Source organism: Carex rostrata, chromosome 12 (genome assembly GCF_964058835.1).
Source record: "Carex rostrata chromosome 12, lpCarRost1.2, whole genome shotgun sequence".
Classification (NCBI taxonomy): Eukaryota; Viridiplantae; Streptophyta; class Magnoliopsida; order Poales; family Cyperaceae; genus Carex; species Carex rostrata.
The window spans coordinates 7,507,015-7,526,007 of record NC_135929.1 but is presented as its reverse complement, the minus strand read 5'-3'; the positions used below and the strand labels follow the sequence as shown (position 1 = coordinate 7,526,007).

At 34.6% G+C, this 18,993-nt stretch overlaps 2 protein-coding genes and 2 long non-coding RNA genes across 10 annotated transcripts; 3 read left to right on the top strand and 1 right to left on the bottom strand.

The window, feature by feature from the left end:
* Nucleotides 1-1,121: 1,121 nt before the first annotated feature.
* On the top strand, nucleotides 1,122-9,910 carry LOC144563513 (uncharacterized). 4 transcript variants are annotated; one of them, XR_013514373.1, is made up of 6 exons: nucleotides 1,122-1,457; nucleotides 1,691-2,173; nucleotides 3,605-3,745; nucleotides 4,186-4,309; nucleotides 6,649-6,888; nucleotides 9,251-9,910. It is a non-coding gene; the product is annotated as an uncharacterized LOC144563513 (long non-coding RNA). The 4 variants fall into 4 exon arrangements; XR_013514372.1 differs by lacking the exon at nucleotides 6,649-6,888 and adding an exon at nucleotides 7,680-7,799 and having other exon boundaries at nucleotides 1,123-1,457; XR_013514374.1 differs by lacking the exon at nucleotides 6,649-6,888 and having other exon boundaries at nucleotides 1,129-1,457; nucleotides 9,251-9,341; nucleotides 9,725-9,910.
* LOC144563514 (uncharacterized) lies at nucleotides 6,886-7,662 on the bottom strand. Its single transcript, XR_013514375.1, has 3 exons — nucleotides 7,373-7,662; nucleotides 7,182-7,238; nucleotides 6,886-7,067 (listed from the first exon to the last, which is right to left on the bottom strand). It is a non-coding gene; the product is annotated as an uncharacterized LOC144563514 (long non-coding RNA).
* Nucleotides 9,911-12,317: 2,407 nt separating the features above from the next.
* On the top strand, nucleotides 12,318-14,237 carry LOC144563446 (cytochrome C oxidase assembly protein). 3 transcript variants are annotated; one of them, XM_078312921.1, is made up of 4 exons: nucleotides 12,318-12,458; nucleotides 12,608-12,739; nucleotides 13,492-13,618; nucleotides 13,963-14,237. In XM_078312921.1, the coding sequence occupies exons 2-4, from the start codon at nucleotides 12,639-12,641 to the stop codon at nucleotides 14,041-14,043; spliced, it is 309 nt and encodes a 102-aa protein (XP_078169047.1). In that variant the 5' UTR covers nucleotides 12,318-12,458; nucleotides 12,608-12,638; the 3' UTR covers nucleotides 14,044-14,237. The 3 variants fall into 3 exon arrangements, with proteins under 3 accessions (XP_078169047.1, XP_078169045.1, XP_078169046.1); XM_078312919.1 differs by having other exon boundaries at nucleotides 12,608-12,808; XM_078312920.1 differs by having other exon boundaries at nucleotides 12,608-12,812; nucleotides 13,496-13,618.
* Nucleotides 14,238-16,320: 2,083 nt separating this feature from the next.
* LOC144563263 (uncharacterized) lies at nucleotides 16,321-18,423 on the top strand. 2 transcript variants are annotated; one of them, XM_078312714.1, is made up of 5 exons: nucleotides 16,321-16,459; nucleotides 16,864-16,924; nucleotides 17,384-17,479; nucleotides 17,682-17,819; nucleotides 17,912-18,423. In XM_078312714.1, the coding sequence occupies exons 2-5, from the start codon at nucleotides 16,892-16,894 to the stop codon at nucleotides 18,146-18,148; spliced, it is 504 nt and encodes a 167-aa protein (XP_078168840.1). In that variant the 5' UTR covers nucleotides 16,321-16,459; nucleotides 16,864-16,891; the 3' UTR covers nucleotides 18,149-18,423. The 2 variants fall into 2 exon arrangements, with proteins under 2 accessions (XP_078168840.1, XP_078168841.1); XM_078312715.1 differs by having other exon boundaries at nucleotides 16,373-16,459; nucleotides 16,867-16,924.
* Nucleotides 18,424-18,993: the final 570 nt, after the last annotated feature.

Here is an 18,993-nt window from a genome sequence, read left to right as displayed (position 1 = left end):
ATCAAGACCGCAGACTTTAATGAGTTTAAAGTAGATACGCCAGCGGAACTGAGACGGGAGTGCTCTGGGCTCTATGGAAGAATTATCCGGAATCCAAGATTAGATTTTTAGTCCCACAAGGATGGAATTTAAACTCCGGACCGCTGCTTTTCCTATATAAGTAGTTGGAAACGCATTTATGAAAATATAACTAAAAATAGAACGCCGTATTCTTCCGGATTCATGAATCCGTAGCCACGGTGCTCGATAAGGTAAATGCTATGGATGGGTCGCTATGGGTTGCTAGCTAGCCTTATTTTGTCGATCACAGTGGCTATTGCATCTTGGATCCCAATTGTCCCTTATTTTATCGAGCACCATGGCTACGGCATCTTGGATCCAATTATCCCCAAGTCCCTTACAAAAGGGCCTAGTCCCTTCAGAAGGCCATTAAAAAGGCCTTCATTGTGGGCCTCCTGCGACCACTTCGATATTTACATTCTGAACATCTTTTTTGTCCATTCCAATTCTTTTATCAAGGATAATTTTTTATGTAGAACTATATATTTTGTCCATTCCAATTCTTTTAACAAGGATAATTTCTTATGTAGAACTATATATTGGCTAAATATGCTTTCTAAAAACTACTTTAGAATTGTCGTGCTGTAAATGCGAGACAATTTTTTATATATGTATCCGTGCGGTATATAGTCGCTGAATTTGGTCTCGAAGTTCCAATTAGATTATTCCCGTACAAAGAAATAGGCCAATTTGTCGGTCCCATTCGCAGACAGGCTTCCGTCGATCACCGCCACTGATTAATTGACCGGCTAGTTGAACTAATGGCCGTTTTTTACAACAATGCATTTGGCAAATAAAAGTAAAATTAAAGTGAAGTAGATATTAAATTACTTCAAAATATTAGTGTCAAGAGGTAACGAAGCAAGTAGACGTAGTATTGAATAAAATGATTAAACTATAGGGTTCGGAGCATGTCCGAAGGCCTTCGGACTGAACTCCTTGTCCGAAGTTTTTGTACACCGTAGGATTAGAATTTCATCAAGATGATATAATTGATTGTAACACCTATTAACTCTCTCTCTGTTAGACAGAAAAGGCAAGTCTCCACAGCGCTTCGTCTTCTCTCCTCTTCTGAAATTGATTGAAGATGAAAATACAAAAGAAAACAAATTTCTCCTCCAACGCCTCCCCCCTCCTCCCCACCCACCACCACCCCCTACTTAGAAAATATGAAGGGAATAAATCTTTTCTTTTACAATCCTAAAAAATAATTGTGTAGAGGATGGGGTTTTCATTTTCAGTTCATATCCTTTATATTTGATTTTCTTCTCTTCTCTGATGAATTTTTATTTTCTTTGATTTTACGTAATATTGTTCTTAATTTGATGTACAATCTTCCCTTCGTATTTTTTTAGGAGATTCGATTTGGAAGGTAAGACAATTCCAGAATTGTGAAGGTAAAAATTTCTACCTTTCTGCTTTCTAAGTAGGGGATGATGGCGGTGAGGGGGGAAGTGCTGGAGAAGAAATTTGTTCTTAATTTGTATTTTCATTTTGTTGAAGCAATTTCAAAAGAGGATTAACAGGTGTATAGGTTTGGCTGTGTGGGGGGAGACGTTCAAGACTTTTTTATTTTTTTTGTCTAACGGAGGACTAAACAGACATTATAATACCTTAATTTTCAATGCAGAGTGACATCAGCGATGAACAGTGCCTCACCTCCGATCTGCCGTCCAATTCAGCATCGATGACTGAAGTTCATTCCACCTGACGTCAACTGACGTCACTTCTGCGGAAATCAATTTGGGCTGGGCCGGCTATCGCTGCGACTTTAAAAAAAAAAAAATCCCGCAGATATTAAACCGCTTCTTCTCCATCAAGCCTTACCGCACCCAAAAAAAAAAATAGGCGAAAAAAAAAACACCGCCTCAGTTTCTCACGATCGCGCACACGGCTACACCTGGCTATCGATTTCTCCCCCATGCGGTACACGTAGCACGACCTCGCTACGTGGTCTTCCCGCTATGACCGCGTTCTTCGGTCGGCTTATATTTCGCTCCCGTCTGCTACTCGCTGTCCTTCCCGCCAGCCCATCCTCTTCCTGACCCTAATCTTGAGGGAGGCCGCAATTCCCACTGCGGAGAGAGAGATAAGGAACCCTCTTCCCCTTCAGGTACTAATTAAACCAATATCTTCTCATTATATCTCCCCTCTTCGATCGATTTACATACCAAACCACCGTCTCCTGATGCCCAAATATTTGATCTGAGAATTTTTCTTTTCTATTCTTGTAATTTTTGCTAATTACGTTCATAGATCCAAGAGATTTGTCATATACTTGCTTCTTATATAACCGTCTTTTGTGAATTTTTTTATTATTCCTCCTCTTTTGCTTATTTGTAGGAGCAAGTTTAGAACAATTTGTTTCTGTGGAAGAGGATAATATATAAAAGATTTTAGTAACACTCTTCCTCAAGCCAAACAATAGAATTATATTGCTAAGTTATTAAATCCAATATTTAGTATCTGTTTTCTTTATTTACCAGTGCTCTCTGCAGATATATGCTTCTCCAAATTCCTGCCGTTCGGCTTATTTGGTGATATTAGTGTCAGGTTATCAAATTTATCATGTTGTCTGTTGAATCCCGATAAGGATGTGCATCAATTTCAGCTTTAGGATTTTGGGTTAAGGGTTTATGTGTGCATAAAATTCATATCACCTAAGGTACCTCAAATTTTGAGTCTGCATCCTCACTGTCCGAACTGCTTTGAGTTACATTGGGTCAGGTACAATACCGCTGACAATGCCAGCTGTAAGGTCATTTTCCAAATTTCTGAACAATCGAGGGCAGATTTGGATTTTTTTTCTTTCTTTGATTTGGCCAATTTGGTTCCAAATGAACATGAAAGTTTCCGGTTAAATTGATTCTGTTGTCTGGTATGCTTTAAATTTATGTAGTTTGTTTTCCAATCTGGTTGATTGTTTTATATTATTCAAACTGGAAGATTTTTCTTTTCAATTAATATGAGTTGGGTTCGACCTAGACCGACCAAACAGTCAAAAGCAGATTTGACGAACCATATCATTCCAATTAGCTAAAGGTCATGCTCCGATGAAATATTCTTCCTTCTATGATTTGAATTCTTTCCTTCCTCCTCCTTGCAAGCTATGGCGTGGCCACTGTAACATAATTTTTTCTGCTTTTTTTATTCTTCCATTTTCCTTTTTGGTTTTTATGAATGTGGCAATGATTTTGATATTCTGAGAGGACTCGAGTGAATTTCTTAAATGTTAAAATGTTGATAACTTTTCGCTTCTCTTTTCTCTTACTCCTTCCATGAGTACTGGTATTCTTGATGTTGCTTGGCTTCAAGAGCAGCAAAACATAATAGATAAGAACACGGTGCTGTTGTGTGTGCTGTCTCTCGCTCCCTTGGCTTCACCTTCAAAATGCATAATTTAAAGAATATTGAAAGACAAAGTAGATAATTATCATGAATTATGAATAAATTATATCTAACCTGAAGAGTAGATACAGTGACATAATGTAACTGATGTTACAATGTAATAATTGTGGAATATAATTATCCTTTTGAAATGTAGGTTATAGCACTGCTTCTAATTGAATTTGCTGTGTGCATGGTACACCTTGCCACAATATCAATTATTGGTACTGGCATCAATCCTTAACGTACCTTGGGTGCTGCTGTCATGTACAACCATGAGACCACCTGCGATGATCATGTACACTTTCCTTTCTTCATCCTTTCCTCTTTTATCAAATGCTTGTAAATATTTAGTGGAAATTATTTTTCGCAAGCAATTGAAATTGGGTACTGCCAAACAGCCATAAAGTAGATTTCTTGAACCAAATTTGAGCAGATTCTGGAGTTGAAGTAGCTTATTTCTCTGGTAGAATAATATTTTTAATGTTGGGTTAAATTGAGAAATGACCTAATTTGGTTAGTTGGTTTGATTTGAATTGGGTTCGGTTGTGGTAGGGCCTAATTTTGTTTATTCAGGTTGGTTCAAGCCAATAACCTGTCAACAATTTCGAGGGAATTTTTTCAGGATATACAACCTGGCTCAGATCCTCAACTCAACCTAACTGGCATATCTGAATAGATGAACTTTATAATTCTATCATTTTTTGTCGATTTTTTAATTTTGATGCTATTTCCAAGAGAATGGCTGGTAGCAGGGAAACTACAGAAAATTATTCTGGTCAATTACAAAGAAGACTACATGTTAGGTTCTGGAGAAACGGAACTTCAATATAGTGACTTCTGCTGAGGTTTTCAAAAAGGGGTATGTTTACTTTTATGTCCCAAAAAATTACTAACAGTTTCAATCAGCACTTTAAGTCAAATAAAATATTGTACTGAGGCTTATTTAATACTCAAAATAAGTATAAATAGTTATTACAGATTATTTTCTAGCGAAGCAAGTTAACAGCAACAACAAAAAATTCAGCAATTCAACTGTAAAATGGGATAATTGTCTGCATCTTTCTCCTTCATTCAAACCTCTTTCCTTATGAGCATACCACTATAATACATGAGTATGGCATTATTTGCATAGAGGTTCATTGGATAGATTTTGTCTGATCTTAGATCTTTGTTTCCAAATAAGCATGCTTATCTATTTTTCTGCTGAAATCAAATACTAAATATGTGGTGGTGAACTTGATTAGGATAAATGAAGGAATACTAGTAATTGTGCCCGTGCACAGCAACGGGAGCAAATTATGTAGTAGAAAACCTAATTTTCTAAAGTATTTTTTTTTCATAAAAAATAGAGAAAATAAATATTGCTGAATGTAAACCAAAGATATTATTTCTGAATTGAATATAGGAATAAAAAAACATAGCATTCTCTAATAAAAACTATAAATATACAAAGCTAAAACAAAACAAACAACCTAAAAGTTACTGAAGTAATTTCAATACACTGACACCACATTTGGTAGCAACTCACGGCATGTTGAATCTGCACATAGTAAACAAACTGTTTTTATCAAGGAACTTCAAGTTGATTAATATTGATTAATTTAAGACTTTTTTGTTTATATTAATTTGTTTAACTAATACTGACATCATTTTTGTAAGGGGGAATTTCATATATACCCTTAAAAAACCTCAAAATTACATATTTACCTCTTTAAATTTCATAATATTATATTTACCCTTGTAAATTTTAGAAATTCGCAAATTTACCCAACTTACCGAATTTTTTATTAAACTCATTTCAAATTTATAATTCCTATTTTACCCTCTATTAAGATATGAAAATCCCCCCTCCTATATCTCCAAGCCAAAAATATGGGGAGTTTATAATCAAATAGTTTCTAATTAATGTACAATAGTAATCAAATATTTCATTTCAATTAAAATGTAGACCAGAAAAATAAAATTTAGATAAAGAGAAACAAATTATTCAAAACTGTACTCTATTCGCAAGATGCTCTATCAAGGCCAAGCCCTCAGAAGTTTTTAACTAATTCATTTTATTTGCTGATGTTTAAGTATGTTTTTTTTAAGGTCGGTAAGCTTGACCTACCAACATTTTCATTATTAAAGAATATTTTTTACAATCATTTATTTACATCTCATGAAATTAAAATAAAATCGTCAATTTACAGCCCCTTTGTAACCTAATTAAACTCAATTACAATGAATGTAGATTGTACATCACTAAAATAGTGAACTGTCATAAGCAACTAATAAGAAGAAACAAAGCTTCTTAATGATTAAGAAATAGTAAATTCCAAATACACTATATTTAATAAGCCCTCCCTTTTAAAATTGCAAATAGCACATCATTAAAATATTCATTTTGTTGTGATAACTGGGCAGAAACTGCCGAGTGTTACATTTCAAAAGGAGAATAATAATACATCCAAAAATTAAATAGATAAATAATTGAAGTCACAGCCCCGTTTGTCTATTCATCCTTAAACATAGCACACTTGTCTCCGTTTGTCTTACCAACTGGTACCGTTTCACTTAGCAGAACAAAAGCCACATTTTCATTTCTTGAATCTACTGGCAAGGATCTGAGCGCTGACCTGCTGTTCTCCAAACAGTACTCTGTTGCATTGGTTCCATATGAACCAGACTGCAAATGAAATGACTGACCCATTCTTTTTGCGACATGCCCCCTATCAAGTAAAATTAATTAAGTTATGATGGGCATATCTCTAAATTTCTCAAATATTAATGATGAAAAGTTAAACACATCATTTTCACCTATGAGATCCATCACTTGGTTATACAACCTGTTCTCCTTCCATACTTTTTGTAACCAGATGCAAGTTTGGCAACCTCATGCAGATTCTTTCCTAAAAGTAAATAAGCAAATAAACAAACTCCTAAACAAACAAGAAAATGCAAAGTAATTTTAAATTCGCTTAGTCTTCATTGGTTCAGTACTGTAGTAGGCATGTAGGTTTTATATAAAAATCAGATTCAAAAGTATAAAAAATCCATTGATTTATTTAAATTGTAGATTAAACGTGGCTTTATTCATGTACTAAAGTATTTTTGCCTTTTTTTTTTTTTGGTTGCTATAAGGTACATGCCTATTTGTAATGAATTGCTATAAACGACTATGTCTTTTTATATTCTATTTAATCTTATTGACATTAGGGGAATGTTTTTGTGCTTGGGTCCTTGCAAAATTGAGAATTTGTCGAGACTCCTCAGAGGATGGTAATCTATCGGTTCTATGAATAGTTTTGACCCATGGTCTTTTGTGATCAGCAATTTGAAGAGCGAACAGACAAGCAGCTGAGATTAGTTCAGTATGTGAAGCAATTGCATCAATTAGGCCGAGAGAATGTGCTTCTTTCCCCTTTATCGACTTTGAGAACTGCAGTAATTAATAGGGTGAGGCTATGGTACTTTGCAATTTGCAAAGCGCAGAACGGACCGTGCTATGGATAATAGTTTCTTAGTTAAGGCAATAAAAACTAAAAAATTTAACTAACGTGATAATTTGATAGAGGTACCTTCCATGCAGTATGTGATAAATTAACTTGGTGTGATCTTAAGATCCTCCTTGGCACCTAATGGTATAGTAGAAAAATATCAAATAACAACAAAAAATAACACAATAAGTTGATTAAATTTAATATACCAGAAAAGTAAAGGAAATAAATAATCAAGTGTTTAAAGAGTACTTGTTGGGCTCTGAAAAGCATTGATATCAAAACCACCACAGAACCTGCCATTGGCACCTGTTTCATTACTATTTATTAGTTATCTAAACTTAATCAGAAGAATTTAACATAAAGAATAATAACAATTCTAAACAAAATCCTTTTTTTTTTTTTAAGAACAGTGAAGTAGGCAAAAGTCCCAAGGGCTATACCAGTGAGAACGATAGCCTTCACATCATCTCTTCTTAATGCTTCCTCATAGTGCTTATTTAAGCTGATCAAAACTGAAAAATAAATAAACTCTCAAAAGTTCATTTTGCATAGTGCGAGTATATGACCGGATTGAGAAATAATACCCAATATTTCTCATATTAGCAAATAGCATCATAGATTGATTGAAATATATTATAATTGGGCATGTTTTGCTGAAACCTAAATATGCTTGGTCAGTACCCAACTGGTACCTGTTCTAAACTGCAGTGTACTGGTACACTGATGATAATGCGGATATTGATATAGGGTTTTGGAGAGAAATGCATGCCGAGAGGTCAGTGCACATTCGGGCCCCGCTTACAAGAGGAAGAGATCAGGTTTTTTGCAGAGTTTGTCAAGTCACAGGCTGATAATGGATGGCCAAAGGTCGAAAGCTATGCCGATTGATTGTTCTTCACAAATTAAATTAACATTTCAAATATTCATGCTAGCAGAGTCTGTGGAGAGGAAGAAATTAGGATATTTTTGTAAATTTAATAAATGCATGGCAAGTCAGCTAGCACCGAAGAGAACAACAAAACGGCCGTCAGAAAATCAAGCACCAGAACAGCACAAAGCCAGCATCAGAACGGCAACAACTAACACCAGAACGGCAACAACCAAGCACCAAGACAGCAAGGGCCTCGATCAAGAATCGCAATCGAAAGCTTTAAAGCTTCGATCTCTCTCTCTCAATCAACGAAAACCAGAAAATAGAGGGGAATAGGGCAAAAATCTCAGCACATGAGCACAAATAAACAACAAGCAAGCAAGCAAATCCAAAACGAGAGAGAGAAAGAGGTACAAATACTCGAGGAGAAGAGAGAGGCGCCCCAAACCGTACCCTTCTCTGCCATGGACAAGATCCGCGTCAATTCGAATTCAATAATGAGCGGCCTCCTCCATTCCTTTCTCCAAGAAGCAACAAAGAGAGAGATAGACCGAGTGGGGTCGGAAATCAGAGGGAGAAGGAGCGTGGAAGTGAGAGGAGGCAAGAGGGGTGAAGAGACGGAGCGGAAGGAAGAGAACGGGGTGAAGAGGGAGCGCCAGGAAGTGTTTTAGGTTTTTAGGGATCCTATGTGGCGCGAACAGTGGGGTCTTATGTGTTGAAGAGTAAAATTTAGAAAATTCTGTTGTATGTGATCTGAAAATTGAATGGCTGATATTAATTCCGAAAATTTAACTTTTAATCACAAATGGCTGATATTAATTCCGAAAATTTAACTTTTAATCACAACCCTTGCAGGATCTAGACATTAAGCTCCTTAATAAGGTAGGGAGATGAGTGTAAGCTTCAGTGGTTTAGTTTAAAGAAATAAGATAAGAACACTAAAATCAAAATTACCATTATCTACCCAGAGGCCATCATCATGTGCTGACAGTAGTGGCCAAGGCAATATACCAATCTTCTCTCTTCCTTCCTCTCTCCAAAGAAGTGAAATCACTGACCTGTGAAGAAGCCTAAGTTTATTTGTCCTTCTCTTTTTTCTTTTCTTTTTTAACAAAATTACCTTTATTTAATGATGCATATATGGGTTCACTATGGCTTGATTGGTTTATGCCGATGTATGCTACCTTGGCTTAACATGGTTCAGTTGAGATTTTTTTTTTTTGTAACTATTTTTCATTTGATTAGTAACTTGCTAGCTGATGAGGTGCTTATAAAATTGATCCATGTCTTTAATTGATGGAAAGAGCGGTCTTATGCTATTTTTTTTAAGAAGTCAAAGGGGGGAGAGATAGAAGCATTATTATTGGAGAGATGTTACCAACAAAATTTCAATATGGCGAAGTAAATTGATATATTTTTTTTAAATATATGATTTTGTCAATATCAGGTATAATTCCACAATCATGGATGCTCTTTCCTCGCTGAACTCGACCGAACCAAATGGATCAGAAATTAGTACCATCTACACTTTTATTGAGGTGCACTTTTGATAACCCTTTCTCTGACTATAAATTTTTATGGATCCATCTTTTTTCCCTTACTTTTCCCTGTTTGCAATTAAAAATAAAGGTACCAGAAAACTATAGGTACATTCTCAGTTCCAAAGTAAGACGACTTATTAAACAGAATAAACTTGAATAGGCAAGGCCTTCACTCATCCAATTCGTTGCCAAACTTGTACATCATAATACAGAACTTAAAACAACAAAATAATGATAACTCAAAATTGTTGTCTCCAAACTTAGTCGACCGAACCAAGTGTTAGTAAATTTAATTTATCAATTCAACCTAAATACTCATTTATGTTCAACAGTTCCTCAATTCAAGATCTTTTTTTTTTTTCTAATTTGACTTTGTGCAGTACAGAAGAAAGAGACAAGTAAAAGATGCAACTGAAGCCAACTTCTCTTAGAAAATTAATTTTGTACTATATTTACATATTTACAATTATTCATATTATTTTCCATTACTTGCATTTGGAAGATTTTATTTGATGAAATCACATGATCCAAAAAAGAAATTGATGATAGAATATTTCCATGAGAAATCAATGCTGATGACTCTCATGCTGAGATCAAACCTGAAAATAACAGTTTTTTCTTAATAGTTAGAATAATATATCTCACAGCTTTTTCGGAAAAGATTTCAATCCTTTTGCATGTAATTTCAATCTGTGTCATTACTGGAAAAAAATATACACAATTTCTTCTGCGTTTTCCGTTTGATAGGTGCTGGATGCAAGTTCTTCTATTACTTCTAATCTACGTATTTGTGCTTCTACATTAAGAGTAACAACAGCAAAACTAAATCTCCTCAATTAAAACAACACCAGTAACAATAAGCTGACATCCACGAACACCAACATTCATGAAATATATACAACGGTTGCGGCAAAGCCGCAACATGAAGCAACTAGTTATAATTAATTAATATAATTATGATAAAATTTTAATCACACGGTACAGGAAAGCTTCGGACAGTGTGTAGTCCAAAGGAATTTGGACGAATTCCGAACCCAAAACTATAATAGTGTCAAGAGTTACCCCTATAATGTCTTCTTTATTTGCCCCTTTGGCATCAAATCCCACTTGATCATTAGAAAAAGCGATACAGCACGGCCTCCCTCACAACAATCCTTTACAGACATCAGCCATGGATCAATTAATATGGAGGTGGAATCCAAATCAAGAATATTCTGCACAATCTTTCTATGAGGTGTTGTCAGGGGCTGGCAAAACTTGGTGGCAATTTAATTTCACATGGCAACTTAAAATTTCACCATCGGTAAGAATCTTTGTATTTTTGTGTCTCAAAGGGAAGCTTCTAACACATGATGTTCTGGACCGAAGGGGGTTTCGATGTGATTTGAGGTGTGAAATATGCCAAACATGCCCACTCGAAACAGCGATGCACATCTTCTTTGAGTGCAGTTATGCTCATGGCATGCGTGCAGAAGACGAGTCTCTGGAAATAAAGAAGACATTATAGGGTAAATAAAGAAACAGCGATGCACATCTTCTGCACGAATGCCATGAGCTTAACACCGTGTCCTTCGCTTTTTCTAATGATCAAGTGGGGCAAATAAAGAAGACATTATAGGGGTAACTCTTGACACTATTAAGCTCATGGCATGAGTGCAGAAGACGAGTCTCTAGAAAAAAATGGGGAGTTCTCTTCTTCTCTGATTCGGATAACTCCGTAAGAGTATAAAAGGATCGGATATCCGCATATATCCGGAAACTGAAATCTGTCGGTTGACTCTAAACCCAGTGATCTGAAATCTCGCATATTTAATTTACCATAGCGCATTCTCTCTCCTCCGAGCATTCTCCACAAATTTAACTTAATAAGCATCAAACCTCAGCACTTACATACTCACTCATTCTGCTCTTTCCATTTCTTGTGGGACTAAACATATCATTTGACCCGACAAATTAAACCCGGGCCTGGAAGCTTGGGTATAACTATTGATTTTTGTTTCTTTCGTCAGCCCATCACCCATCAATTGATAAATAAAGCGTTCTACTATGGATCAAAAATTGTAGCAAAATTTTTGTCGGTATCCCCGTTTAAGTTTTTAAAGGACAAATTTGATACAATTTTTTTGTGTTAATTCTCTTCTATAGCATAATTTGTTTTGCTAAATTTAATTTATTAGTTAACGAAATAAAAATTCCTTGCAAGCTTTTTTTTTTCTTTTGCAAATTACATATTTATATTTATATCAATCTTTTGTTATTATTCCTTTGTTTTGTCTGTATATTATATCAATACATTATTTCCCTCTCTCCTTTAACTTATAGTTATCATTAATATTTATATTTAATTTTTTAATTAATATTTGTATCTTAGAAGTTCATATATCTTAATTATCCAACAATTATTCATTTTATATCCATATTCGAATCCGTATCCGTGGACTATCCGTTCCGTATCCGTATCCGTTTAAGGCGGATTTGGTTTTGAATTTTGATATCCGTTTAATATCCGTATCTGTATTCATATCCGCTCATTATCCGACGGATGCGGATATGATATCAGCATTATCCGCTCGTTTTCACCCCTACAAACATACGATTCAAAAGTAATGCGTAAGAAATCAATTTTAAATGCACTTTTACAGAACTGTATCTACCGCCTAATTAACGGAAAAAATGCTTTTTGTACTTATTTTATCAAATACAATACAATCTAATGAAATACAGGCCACACCCATATTTTTCCTAAAAAAAAAATACAATTGGATAGTTGGATTAATGATTTTGTTTTTTTTTTTTGTTACTACACTTGGTTGAACTTTAAAAGCCCAAAAAGTAAAGAACACGAGAAAAATAAAATAAAGATCACAACAGATCCGGCCCAAGAAGCCCAACTGGACTACGGCCCAATCACCTTTCGCCAGGTCGACGCATCTTCCTCTCCAGGCTCCGAACTCAGCACTCGGATGAGAAAGGAATTCAAGCTGGAAAGGAAAATCGTTACAAATTAAGCCACATCGCCTCCGAGCGCCGCCTGGTAGCTCAGCCTTCTTCCGCCGACAACAGCGCTTCTATCTTTGTCTCGCTTTAACCACTCTTCCCTCCCCTCCAAGCAAGGTCAATTTCTATTGTCTTCTCTCTGATTATAGTTACATTAGCAGGTGTTCTTGTTCTTTGTTAAATGGAATCTGTAAGTTTGTTCTATCTCTCGCTTGTAAGTTCCGCTCTCCCCACCATTTCCCACATAACAGTTGGTTTTGCAACAGGTAGTGTACGGGATTAAAATTGAAATTCAAGATGAGCACTGCTCAGAGAATCGATTTGGAAGGATCCACAACCAAGTTGTCGCAGCGTGCTTCAGAATTCAGCCGGTGGGGCCGAAAGTATCCCTTCGTCCGGTACGGCATTCCCCTTATTTCTCTGACAGTTTTTGGTTCTGTCGGCCTTGCGCATCTCATACAAGGAAGGCAAGTTCATTTCTTCTTTTATACTTTTTTCTGATAAGGAAAGATCCCTTATGTTTTCCAAACTTGTGATTATATCTTCTTACAAGAATTTGCAATCTAGGCCCCCTATTCTTTTGAAAATTCAAAGCAAGCAAAATCCCTGAACTGTTTAGTCTTTTGTTAAATCATTCAAGTGTAGTAAGATGTAATCCATGATAATATTTGATGAGAAAAGCCACTTTCAATTGGCATTATTGAAGAAGATGGTTTATCTCAGTTGAGTTGTATATGAGTTTGAAGTGTTAAACAGATTAGGTTTAAATTTTACTCTTAATCACCAGCTTAAGCAGCGATAATATAAACAGCGTTCAAGTTGAAACAGTGTCAGTATTATGGATATTATAAAGGAATAAGGGAGCAAACTGTAAATTTAAATTATCTATGAACTTGTTTATATTGTATTTGAGTTTAGTATCGGGGCAGTACGATACCAGTTTCCCATAATTATGAAATTGGGACAAACATATTTCCTCTTTTTGTTCAATGTTACAAATTAGACTCAATCTGATTTGATCTATTCTCAGAAACCTAGCGTTGCAGTCTGAAATACGTTTACACTACCTGTTTTAGTCCCCAAGTTAATCATAATTTGCAGTTGAACCGGCTATGTAATTGCAACTCTAAATTTGGGCTTTGTAAAACAGTAAGGAGGTGACAAAAGAGAAAGACGATCTTGAATGGGAGATAATAGAAAATACTAGATCCTTGAGCCGAATAGGTCCCACAGATAGCTATAAACCAAAGAAGCGATCTTTGGAGGAAGAACTCAAGGTAAATTAAATGGTTTTCAATTTTTCTTACAGTTCTTACAGAATGACTGTCACCTAGCTGTACTGGTAAAAAGGAAAAGATATGTCATTGTACCAGCTGATTTTAGAAACCTGTGACCTGGAATCTTTTTGAGTATTTTACATATGCCCTTGAAAACAATTCGGTAAACTCAAATTAAATCAATCTGAATGTATCTATCTCTTTCTCTGTTAAGTGGCTGACATGGTGATATATTTTTAACTTGCCTGTTGAAAAGCAGAAGCAACTGGCATGCAAACTATTTTTTTTTTTTTTGCTGGTTGTTATAACATTGTTTGCTAAACCCCTACACTTTTTTTTTCTAGGCTTTGCAAGAGAAGGTTGACATTAACAAGTATGACTACAAGCGCATACCTAAGCTTAATGAAACAAAATCAAATGCTTGATCAAGAGAGAGTAAACCAAATAAATCAAACTCCATTCTTCAATCAAATTAGGCTCTTTAAATGTGCTAAATATCACATTAGCTCTTATTTTATCGACTTTTATTCGTTATGTCAAGGAATTATAAGTAGAGTTTAAATTTCCCACCGAATGTACAAATGTAATGTCAATAAGCACCTTTGATTCATTTGCGAAATTTGTATTCCTTATCCATTTCATCATTTTAGTTCTATACTTCATTTATTCGGTTGGAGAGACTGTTTCCCCTTGAATTTTTGACTCATTTATAAAACTGATTCACTGTTTAATCTTATACGAATTTTAATAGGACTCTAATCAGGCTGTGTTTTGATGAAATGACAGAATAGTCTGATTAGCAGCTAATTCATGCTAACTCAAGATTGCTAACCCAACACTAACACAACATTTTGTTGGAATAGCATAATAAGTGCTAACTCAAGAGAGAGATTGCATTGAAAAACATATCCAAATACATAATAGAAAACAAATCCTCCAAACAAATTTTATATTCATGTTATACCGTTTCTATTCTTTATTATTACATCGGTAAACACATGTTATATTGTTTATAAAACAAAACATAAGCATATTCTCCTTATGTAGTTGTTGGCGCATTGCAGAAATTATATTGATAACATAACGAGGTTTAACTATAAATTAACAAAATATACATCAAATTGAGTTGAGTTGTATAAATTAACAAATTATATTGAATAGTTAAGGTCGGTTCGAAGGGATAAAAAATTCGTGATTTGAAAATAATTTGGATATAATTCGAGAATGATTCGGTACCACAAGGAAGCAAAATAAAACCCAACCCCCCCCCCCCCCCCAAATAAATAAATAAATAAATACATTTTTTGTGTTCTTTTTTCACGTTTTTTCTCACGAATAATTTGTGATTCGCGTTTTATTCGTGAATAAAAAAAAGTCAAAAAAATAATAAAATGTGAATTATTTGTAATTTATCGCGTATCATATTACTATAATTGTGTCAACCTGATAGGTATTAAATAGTAAATACGCACTAATTTTATATGAACGCTTCAAATTGTTGAAATTTATTATAAATGATTGTTTTATTTAGATGCGAATATCTCTGTGTTAGTATTTAGTACTGTGGTTTTTTGTTTTCTTTTAGATAAAATTATTTTTTGCTTTACTAAACTTTACTCAAATCTACTGTGTGGGTCACATAATTACGAAGTTGGTTAAGTTGGCTTATCAATTTTCGTCTAATAAAACATAAATAGTAGAAGTTTGGATTGCTAATAAGAATTCTGAAAGACATTTTCTATAAAAGTCACAGTACGCGCGATTACATTATATGTCAGTTATTTGTCATGATTTGCATATTTCATCATATTTATTAGCTTGTCATGATAATTTAAAAAAAAAAAAATAACATGATATGCCAATTAATTTGACCATGACACAATACGTGATCAAACATGACTAAGTTTAAAATAATATATAATTAATACTTTTATTCATTCTAAAATAACAATTTACATTTCTGGACAAAAAAAACTTAATTTTTTACACATTGGTTCTTAATCCTATAATTTATTTATTTTCTTCTTTAATCAGATTTAAATTGTAAAATCTTGATCAAATATATCTAATATGACATATCTAATTACATTCTTATATAAAAAAAGAAGAAGACATATCTAATCACATCTGACACCCTTTTATCTGTTTATCTGACTTGTATCGTATCTAAAATAACAGGTAAAAAGAAGATTTTTTTCGTTAGCTTATCGGATATGGGTAAGAATAATAATTTTTTTCGTTATCTTACTCATTATTCTATAAATAATTTTTATAAATAAAATTATATATGGATATATATTTGTATGAAGATAATACATGATAGAATAAAGTTTTGTATTTTACTAAATTTTCATAATACAGATTAGTTATATTCATTATTATTATTTTTTTGAAAAATATTTTATTGAAAATATAAATCGAAATATCAATAGCATTTTTTTATTCGTTTATCCGACACGTAGTGTATTTGCAAAAAACGAAAAGATAACATTTTTTTTGTTACTATAACGGGTACTAGTATGAAAACTACTCTTCTCTACCCAACCCATATTGTACCCGTTAACACCTAATCACATCGTCACACATATTGTGATAATTTACGTGCCGTAATAATATTTGATAACTTTTTAATCACTATCACGATCAACGACACACGAAAAAGTTACTTGGGATCCGTTTTAACTAAATCTTGTCATCTCTCTCTCTCTCTCTACTCATAAACTGAGTGTCCTTTCCTTTTCCCTCTTCCTCTCATCTGTTGGAGTAGCTAATCGCATAAACCCTAAACCTCTCGCGTCTCTGTCGATCGACCGCTCTCCCGTTCGCTTCTTCATTTTACAGGTGTGGCTTTTGCCTAGCCCAGCTGAACCCTCATTTTTATTTCGAGTTTTAAACCTAAGGTTTCACCATTGAATTTTGAAATGTATTTAGTCGACTTCAATTTTGTAAAAGACTACATCAGTTTGGAAGAATTTTGTGAAAATTATTTCATAATTACTGTTGGAAAAATTCTAATATTGTTGGAAACCTCAATGCAGTTTGGTTAATTTTGGGGATTGATTTTCTTGTCCTTTGTTTCAACATGTCAAGTTTTTGGGTTGAGCTGGTATAATTTAGAACTGCATCAGAATTAGCTGTAACCAATATTTATAGGTTCATTATCTGTGAATAAATCCAATGCATAAAGTGTTTTATGTTTGTTGTTGTCCTCGATTTCTATTTATTTATTTATTTTTTTGGTGCAGAAGGTTTTAACCAAGCTCCAAATATTGAATGGCTTCCAGCTCAAGGGGCAGGCCCAAAAAGGTTCTCTCTCTCTCTCTCTCTCTGTGAAATCTTGGCAGATGCCAAATGAATCTCTCTCTCTCACACACACACACACACACACCAAACAGAATTGTTCTGTCTACTCTCAAATAAAGATGGCAATGATACCAATTTAGCCTAGCTATTGGAAGCTGTGGTGTCATGCACAGTAATACTGGTTATTATGTCCATTTTTGTGATATAACTTGTGGTTTAGGAATGCCAATAACGAACACAGCACAGATAATTAAATTATGCATGCATGTACAAGTAATGCTCCTTGATTTTGGCCAAATTTGTATGCTTGTAGCATCATCATGGACCAATAAAGAATGCCTAATAATATAGTATGTTGCTGGAGAATTTTCTTTTTATTAATTAACCGTGGCAAGGTCTGGTTTTAAAAAAATAAATAAAGCTGAAGCAAAAAAATATCTTTATGCGTATGAGTGCGTGTAGGTTAGACTGAGCCGAATGGATGCAGCATACGACCACCTTTCACCTTATGGGTTCAGTAAGCAATTGATCAGCAGCACTGTCAAATCCCTTCTCAAGGTTAGTTTGTGCCTCAAAATTTGTTTGTTTGTTTTGTTTTCTGAATTTAAAGAAAGATTAAGTAGTTGAGCAAATGACCCTTGATCTATAGGTAGGTAATCAGGTGATGATATAGCATGATGTGATATGATTGTGAATTTAATCAATTGAATTACTCACTGTGTATTACTTTATGATTTATGATGAATCTACAACATAAAAGGAGTATGGAGGAGATGATTGTTGGTTTTTTCTGGAAGAAAATGCCTATAAGTTGGTGTTGGATACCATTCTCGATAGTCAAACTGTCACTGAAAAGGAGGAGCCCCTTCCCCAGCTGCCTGCCCCCCCTGCCCCTGAGGTTCTCATTTTCTCTCCATTTCATACAAAGGAGCAGAGCATAGCAGTAATTTTGTGTACTGATGAGCTATGCATATGAATTGTTGGATGCAGAAAGAAAACAAGGAAGAGCAAAAGCAAAATGGGGACAGTGATGGAGAAATTGGAATGAAGGAGCAGAGGTTTTGTAATGGAGGAGGCGCTGAGGTGGCAACACTGGCGTGTGCAGAGATAGAGTTTATGGATGAGAGCTTGTTGCATGTCATCCCGCCTGGACGCAGCCGCCCTTTCCTTTATGGATATCTCAGTGAAACTGATTCTGATGCTGAGTTTGATGCTATCTCCCCCTGATCTCCTACTACATCTGTTAAACCCCGTTATTCTCACTTTGCTAACTGCCACTGCAAATATATATGGTCACCTAGTTGGGTAATTAGAGATCGTTACTTGTTTATTTATAATCTAATATCTCTGGATAGTGGATATATGCTAGGTTTTGTTGCATCTTTGTTCTCTGGTTGGCTTATTTTGTGCATAATATGATTATAAGTCGTTTATTAGAGATCTAAAATATTAGTAATTGTTTAGTAGACATCCAATGTGATTAGTACTTGTTTAATAGTGCACCTTCTGTTTCTTTTTCCTTGGGTTGTTTCAGCCTTGTTTAGGAGTTGCGCTAATCTGTTTTCTTATTCTTTTTCCTTTAAAAGAATAATTTTTTCGTTATCTTACTCATTATCTTACTCATTATCCTTTGATCTACAACCAGCCTTGTTTTCCTGTTTGTTTGTAGATCAAGGGTTCTCATCTATCATCACACATCTTTGCTTTTTTTGCATGGTGTTATTGATAGTCTTGGACATCCTTTCTAGCTGGTTTCTTAATTTTTTTCCTTTACTCGTTTCGTCCAGCATATTTATTTTCCTGTTTGTTTTTAGATCAAGGGTTCTCATCTATTATCACGCATCTTTGTTTTTTTTTGCATGGTGTTATTGATAGTCTTGGCACAACCTTTCTAGCTGGTGTTCTTTGTGCTGCGTTCTATTTAAAGTATCACCTCATCTAGATCACTAGGGTCTGGATCTTGGTTTCACAGAGCTTAGAGCACTTTTGGAGGTGAGTTAATCTCTCGTTTAGTTTTATTTGCTTTGCAATAATTCGGGATAGCCCAGTGTAAAATATTAAATCTTCTTTCT